Here is an 8657-nt window from a genome sequence, read left to right as displayed (position 1 = left end):
TTCAAAGACGTGTAACCCCTCTCCCTTACATTCCTCTTTGATAAAAAAAAAAAAATATAAAGGTAATTAAGAAACAAGTATGATTTTCAGCCAGTTTAAGAAGCGAAAGCGAAAAGCAGAACAGATATTTCAGTAAGGACCTCCGTCAATGCTGTCCCCAGTGCTCAACAAAGAAAAAACAACACAAAAAATAATAGCCTTTTAATATACGGCCAATTGAAATTAGTTAAAAACGAGTAATAATAGTAGCTGATTTTCTTTGTATTATTTTTGGCAAATTGGGTTTAATTCAATTACTTCCAGTATATTTATTTAAATAAAAGTCTTTATGCATCTATTTTTAATTTCCATCGCCTCCCTAAAGATTGTGGCAAACCATTTAAGTGCAAACTACAGTTACATCGTCAAAAAGAACTAAATAAATCGCTAGAGACAAAATTCTTGCCAAATCTAATTTTGAAGTCTTTCACTTGTTCTGGTTCATCTCAATGTTTCTTCTGTTTTTTTTTTTTCAGAGTTCAATGGAAAAACTTAGAATTTTTTTCTGTGTTGAGCACTGGGAACATCTTGGCGGAGGTCTTTACTGAAATATCTGCTCTGCTTTTCGCTTTTTCAACTGGGGGAAAATCACGATCTTTTCCGGGTTTATTCATTTTTTTTTATCAAACATTATGTATAGCTAGTGTGGTCTTAGAACGTACTTGGCTTTTTCTAAAATTAGCCACGACTTGATTCCCAAAACTATTCGATTTTAATTCAAAATCAACGGATAACAAACAAGCCTGAGACTCTAGGCAGGCGTGCCTTTCTAAAAGACAACAAAAAAGTATTCCAACTAGTAATTAACAAACTAGTCCGAAGGTCTCGACCGAGTCCGTTGATTTTGAATTAAAATCGAATAGTTGTGGGCATCAGGCCATGGCTAATTGTAGAAAAAGTCAAGACAGATAGTCCGATTGAGTGAGAGGCAAATCTGGTATTAACCCTCTTATTAGGATCGCACAAAAATTATGTCAGTTCATTTGTTAATAGATAAGTCTATCTATTATCCGTCCATGCGTAATTCCTAGTGCAGAAAAACTAAGGTAGACAGTCATAGAACTAAGATAGTCATATAAACTATATTTATCCAAGTGTTTGGTTAAATGGCACAGTCAAACGGCGGGAGTAAGTATGCCTCTTTTATTGGAACAATACTTGTTTGTTATTTGTTAGAAAGTCACGCCTGCCTAGAGTCTCAGGCAGGTTGACCAAGAGCTTAAAATTGACATAGGACAGTTAGATTGTCTGGAATGAGAGGTAAACAAGGCACGCCTACCTATGGTTTTGGGCATTCCCCTCTTGTGCCGAGGTACACTCAAATACAAACCACAAAAAATAAGATAAAAAATGCCACAAAAAATGCTCAAGAAAGCGCTGTTATAATGCAATATATATTTTCTTTCTCAATTCCCTCCCTTGTTTATTTTGTTAGGTAAGCCAATTTGGCAAATAAACGACACATCAAATAGATAGAACGTCGGAGGAATAATATAAATAGTATATAGTTTCTAATAAAAAGCTCAAATATACAAAAGCAAGCCTCCAAGTGAGAGTCCAGGAAGTCAGTAGTTCAAAAGCGGTCTCAAAGAAAGTCTCTTTCACAGAAAATTACTGAATGATCCAATAGCCATTTGAAAGAAAACAAATCAAAGAAACAAGGCAAACCAAAGCACACACGAGTTAGACTTACAACATGATTTGTTTCAAGAAAAGAGTACTAGTTCTGAAGAAAGACAAGAAAGCCAGTCCAACAAAAAAAGCACGCACCTATATGAATCCCACGTCGACTGGCAGAAAAATATGAAAAATACTAGTAATTGCCAATTGCTTATTCAAAAAGTTGCCAAATAGCATCAAAGTTATATTCTTTGGCATTTATGCCAACTTTTTTATTGATTATTTTAACATCTTGCCATTTTTGTTTGAGAGTATTAAACATCAACATCGTGCAATAAAAAGAAAGTTTTCAAATTTTCTTTTTTATACAGGCATAGTATATTGACCATTTTAAGATATAAAATTTTTGATAATTTTTATAAAATTTAATCAGATTTAGTGGAATTTTGATACCAATAGTTACATCAAAAGAATCGCATTTTAATGCTGATTTCAAATATACAAGTTTCATCAAGATCAGTTATACACATCAAAAATTACAAGCATGAGAAAATTTGCCTCATTTTAGAAAATAGGGGGAAACACCCTATTTTCTTTATTGAAAGTTTCTTACTGTTTTAAAAATAGAGTTAAGAGAAAGAGTCAAACTTTAGCGTAAAGAGCGGGGCGTTGAGGAGGAAAATCCCCTTTCATATACGGAGTAGCTTCTGTTCGTTTTAAGTTTTAATGTTGCTCCTTGTTTTTTTTTTATCTAATAAATAACAAAACCCAAAGAAAAAACAAGGCTTTTTCACATGAAAGTAAACAGCAAGGATGAAACCTAAAATGAATCAAACCTACTTCCACTGCACTCTGGAACGTTTGAAACCCCTTTTGTTCCTTTTCTTTGCTATAGACGAGGATAGAAAATTTTTGAAAGGCAAGCTGCAAGGTTCTATTAGCTTTCAAATATTATTAAAATCATTTATGATATCAGGGTATCCACCAGCATTGGTTTTAACCATATTCACAACAAAATTGTTGGCTAATGGCTCATAATGTAGAAAAATGCCCTTTGATGAGGTGCAACCTTTTTGACTACTTAAAAAGGGTACTAAAATACAAAGTTAATGTTCAAATGAGGGGGAGCTCCCTTTCTATTCAGTAAGAAAATTGGTTGGATAGAAAGACCCCGAGAAAAAAAAAATATCACCTGTGACTATCGTTCTCTAGGAAAATACAAAATTTTCTAATTTTTTTGTAGATGGAAGGATGAAACACCCATTCTACGATTCTTTAATATACTGAATTTGATTGTGCAATTACGATCAAAATATCATCGCTTTTCCTATTTTTCCAAAATTATATGAATTTTCTTGAGCAAACTTTCAAAAGGAACTTTCAACTTTCAGATTTTATATATTTGAAATCTGAATAAAAAGTAGATTCATTTGATGCGAACATAAGTCATTTCCATGAATAGTTTGGATTCCAAGAATTTGAAATTTTGTCCTTGCAAATCCTCATTTACGAGAATTTTCGAAGAAGGAATATCCCATATAGTTTCAGATATATTGTAAATTCTTAACAGTATTTTAGTCTGTTTCTATCGAATGTAAAAAATTTCTATTTTATAACCAGTTCAAAGTTGTGTACAGGTATACCTGTCGTGTTATATCTTCTTCTTTATGTTTAATTCTTCCCTTTCCAAATTTAGTATAATTCTTTGACAAAATGTTGGTCTTTACTCCACAATCCTATCACTATTCTTGGCATCCTAATCAAGGTTATGACATAAATCTAAAAAGTTCTCCAAATTCAAGATTATTTTAATTCTACTGGAAGTCAAAAGTGCTCAAAATCTCAATGAAGAGTGAAAGCAAAAACGTCTGTGCAAATATCTTTTAAAATCCACAGTTTATTTGTTAATGCATTTGGCAACTGGTGAATAAGACAGCACAACAAAATACTAACCGTTAAAAGCGGAACTATGCGGAACATCATCAGTTGATAAATCCTTCTCACAATAAGAATCTGCTGTTACAGGTTCAAAATTGAAATCGATAGCAGACTCAGCACCCAAGAGCAAAGACTTTTTGTCCGATACAAGTCTATAAAGTTCAGGACTCTCTGTTGGCTGCAATTCAAGGCCTTTGATTCCTTCTAAGGTTTTTCTATGGGATTCATGAACTCGTATGCTTCTTAGCTGAGATTCAACTGTTGAATTAGCGTCAAGTGAACTGTTTGGACTATTTGATTCCAGGGTTAAGGTGGTGTCCGGTTCATCCAATTTGAAACTATCATTCGATGGTAATGATGACAAACCAACAATGGGCATTTCAATGAAATTATCATCACCGTCAGGTTGAACAGGAGAGAGATAGTGATTGTCTTCTTCCTTGCTGTGGGTGTATTTTGGAGTACCGAAAACCGTTGTGTCATTTATTGAAACCGGTGTCGAGAAAAGATATTCATCCAGTTTAGATTTTGGAGACCCAAAGCTTGAATTTTCGAGCATATTGTCATCACTAGAGGACTTTGTTGCTTGACCATTACTAACATCATTTCTATCTCCAAAGACGCCAGTATGCTTTAGAAATGGAATCCCAACTTTTTCTGTAAGGGAAAGGGTTGACCTATGGAGGGAGTCAACTCCAGAGACGTCGTTTTTAATAATAGTATCCAAGAGTCTGGTTTTAGGATCTTCTTCATTTTTTACTTTTTTGTCTAACCGAGGATTTAGGTCAGTTTCAAAATTGGGCAAATCAGATTCCTCAATAGCGGAAACATTTACGTCATCAAAATTTGACAACAACAATCCCAAGTCTGTCGGGTTTTTTTCACCGACTACACCAAGGGTATTCTCGACCTTTTCCATATGCTTTTCATTGGAATTGTTCACCACCTCTTTTTGGTTTTTGGATAAATGAATTCCGTTTTCTGAATCGAAATGTTCCTGGCTTTTAGCTTCAAAATGTTCGTAATCATCGCTTTTAGCTATTTTCTCACCTTCTTCCATATGATCTTTTATCAGTGAAACTTCACTTAGGTTTGCAGTTTCTGGAAGCGATACATTTTCAATCCTTTTCAAAAGCTGTTTATCCAAGGATTCACCCAAATCTACTGTATTTTTCTCGGGATTAATTATTTCTTTATCTACAACAAGCCCTTTAGAAATTCCATCTTTCAAATTTTCGTGATAACTGTGATATTCTTTCGAACATTCTTTCAAAGGTCGAATTTTACTGAAATTTTCGTTTTTCTTTATTTTTAAATTTAGCCTTTCTTGACTACCTTCATAACTCAAATTTTTTTTATGGTCTATGATGCTATTTTCAAGACTGGAATCCTCAAGTTCTGTTTCAAATACCGAAATACCATTTGTTTCCTTGTCTGAATTATGGCTCGTCATCAAATAAACGCTGTTCAGCCTTGTGCTTTCAACATTACAAGTTGTAACTAATTCATCGATTTCTTCGGGATCTTCTTTTATTGTCTCAATTGGACAAGAAATCAAGTCAACATCAACCATCTCTAGTTGCTGCTGCTTCTCTTGATGATCCAAAGGTAAACCTACATAGCTGTCAGAGATACAGCTATCAACATTTACATGCTCATGCTGCGTTTCAAACTCGATCGTACCTGTGGTTTGATTATCTGGCTCATTATTCCTTGGCATTGGTGCAACCACAGCAGAACGGACTTCTTTTTCACTTTCCTCTTCTAGCTTCTTCCTACCACGTCGACTAGCATTTCTTCGGGTAAAATGATAACCACCATCCTCTTGTTCTTCTATAGGAGATACAGTAGTTGGGTGTTGGACTACAATCGAAGGGACCGCGCTTTCCACAGGAGTGTCAACAGGTGCTCGTTCTGAAGCTGAAGAGAAAATGCATTAAAAGTTAATTCCAAAGTTAAAAGTAACAAAGGCACGTGTAAGATATCAAAATTGAGAGCAATAACCAATTAAAAAAGTAAATTTTATTATTTAAAAAAAGATTATGTCAACGTTTCAACAACGTCATACTCGAGGTTGATGCACATAATTTAGTTTCGACTATCTTCTTAATATTAGATAGAATCTGATATTTCAATCAAAAACCCCAGGACGAAATAAGAGATTTTAATGAAATTAAGCTCTATAATAGAATTTACTTTTCTAGAAGCTTTAAGACACTCCCAAATACATGGAAAACTGTAACAAAAATTAGAGCAAAAGGCATTTTGGTCCACTACAAACAAAGATGATAAGAATAGAAAAAAACGGACAAAAGCCATTAAATTGATAAACTAATTTTGCTGTTTCAAAACTTTCCTGATAGAAAGTTACAAGTTGCACTTTAGTCTTAGATTCTAATCACATAGAAAATCAAAATTAGTTTCAACACAAAATGACCAGCCTGATTCCACTCAATATATATATATATATATATATATATATATATATATATATATATATATATATATATATATATATATATATATATATATATATATATATATATATTTATTTTAATGCGTATCTCATCTTAATTAGAATCAAATACTTACAAAAGTGTCTGAGTAATACAAGAAATTCTGTAAAATATTGTAAAAAAAAACCTTCCACAACGTAAATTCGCTGTGGCTCGGATATATTCTGTAAGTACGATTTTCCTGCTTTGGAGGACTGAGTTCGTAATTTCGTATCTTTAGCCAGGGCACCGTCAACATCTCTGAAGAATTTAGCGGTTTTAAAATGAAGTCTCCAAAGCATTAATAGACAGTTAAACTACTTATTATGACGTTACTCTTATATATATACTAGCTGTTGTTACACACATATACTCTTATATGTGTATATATATATATACATATATAATATATATATATACATATATATACATAATATATATATATACATATATATACATATAATATATATATATATATATATATATATATATATATATATATATATATATATATATACTCTTATATATATACTAGTTGTTAGCTTCGCGCCACCCCAACACCTAGTTGGTGGGGGTGCTTCGCACCCCCCCCCCAAGCCCCCCCGCGTGCGTAAATCGTTACGCGCCATATTAGTTACGCGTCATTGTAGTTGTGTCCCTCCTGTGATATATATATATATATATATATATATATATATATATATATATATATATATATATATATATATATATATATATATAAATATATAAATATGTATATATGTATATATATATATATATATATATATATATATATATATATATATATATATATATATATATATGTTTTTACCTACGTAAAACTTGCGAATATACAACATTCTTCGCTGTCCCATTGTCTGTGCATATAAATAGATTGTCAGGTTTACCGACTCTTGAACATGCAACATATAATTGACCATGGGAAAAACAATCCGTATTCAGATCTATACCTCATTATTCTAATGATTGCCCTTGAGCTTTGTTGATGGTGATTGCTAATCGAACATTCTCTGTGTCCCCGTCGTCATTTATATATCCCCCCTGTGCCCCCCCGGCGTCCCCGTTGTAGTTGTGTCCCTGTGTCCCGGTCGTCATTTGTATTCCCTGTGTCTCGGTCGTCATTTGTGTCCCGGTGTCCCAGTCTGTAATTGCTCTTTGAGTGTCCCGGTCGTCATTTATATTCCCTGTGTCAGGGTCGTCATTTGTGTCCCGGTCTGTAATTTCCCTTTGAGTGTCCCGGTCGTCATTTATATTCCCTGTGTCCATTTATATTCCCTGTGTCCCGGTGTCCCTGTCGTCATTTGTGTCCCGGTCTGTTATTTTTCTTTGAGTGTCCCGGTCGTCATTTATATTCCCTGCGTTCCGGTCGTCATTTGTGTCCCGGTCCTAGTGTCATCTTATGATGACGTCGTATACAAAGCCTTATATAGTTATATCTTGCGAATATACAACATTCTTTGCTGTCCCATTGTCTGTGCCTATAATTATTCTAATGATTGCCCTTGAGCTTTGTTGATGGTGATTGCTAATCGAACATTCCCCGTGTCCCCATCGTCATTTATATATCCCCAAGTACCCCCCCCCGGCATAGTTGTGTCCCTGTGTCCCGGTCGTCATTTATATTCCCTATGTCTCGGTCGTCATTTGCGTCCCGGTGTCCCAGTCTGTAATTTCTCTTTGAGTGTCCCGGTCGTCATTTATATTCCCTGTGTCCCGGTCGTCATTTGTGTCCCGGTCTGTAATTTCTCTTTGAGTGTCCCGGTCGTCATTTATGTTCCCTGTGTCCCGGTGTCCCTGTCGTCATTTGTGTCCCGGTCTGTAATTTTTCTTTGAGTGTCCCGGTCGTCATTTGTGTCCCGGTCTTAGTGTCATCTTATGATGACGTCATATACAAAGCTTATATACTTATATCTTGCGAATATACAACATTTTTCGCTGTCCCATTGTCTGTGCATATAATTATTCTAATGATTGCCCTTGAGCTTTGTTGATGGTGATTGCTAATCAAACATTCCCTGTGTCTCGGTCGTCACTTATATATCCCCCCTGTGCCCCCCGGCGTCCCCGTTGTAGTGGTGTCCCTGTGTCCCGGTCGTCATTTATATTCCCTGTGTCGCGGTCGTTATTTGGGTCCCGGTGTCCCAGTCTGTAATTTCTCTATGAATGTCCCGGTCTTCATTTATATTCGCTGTGTCCTGGTGTTCCGGTCGTCATTTGTGTCCCGGTCTGTAATTTCGTCAGTCGACAAATATGACGTGACATGACATCAGTCGACAAACAACTTCATGACGGCATAATGCTCAATCCTTATAATGACGTCAGTCGATAAACATGACATCAGTCGACACACAAACATGACGTCAGTCGACAGATACACACAAACAAACAACTTATTTATATATATATATATATGTATATATATATATATATATATATATATATATATATATATATATATATATATATATATATATATATATATATATATATGCTAAAACTGCCGAAGAAAAATTCTGACATAGCCAATTAATTGTCGAAAAAAAA

General features: G+C 34.6%; 1 protein-coding gene across 2 annotated transcripts in view; it reads right to left on the bottom strand.

Moving 5' to 3' along the window:
• The window catches only part of LOC136043062 (uncharacterized), a 60083-nt gene that overhangs the window by 16456 nt on the left and 34970 nt on the right, over positions 1–8657 (bottom strand). For both annotated transcript variants that reach the window (XM_065727965.1, XM_065727966.1), the window contains one exon: positions 3613–5517. In XM_065727965.1, the coding sequence (XP_065584037.1) occupies positions 3613–5517 (1905 nt within the window). The remainder of the gene's footprint in view (positions 1–3612; positions 5518–8657) is intronic.

The sequence above is a fragment of the Artemia franciscana genome, unplaced genomic scaffold, assembly GCF_032884065.1.
Source record: "Artemia franciscana unplaced genomic scaffold, ASM3288406v1 Scaffold_289, whole genome shotgun sequence".
Classification (NCBI taxonomy): Eukaryota; Metazoa; Arthropoda; class Branchiopoda; order Anostraca; family Artemiidae; genus Artemia; species Artemia franciscana.
Note: the sequence above shows the minus strand (reverse complement) of the source record. Positions and strands in the feature narration are given on the sequence as shown.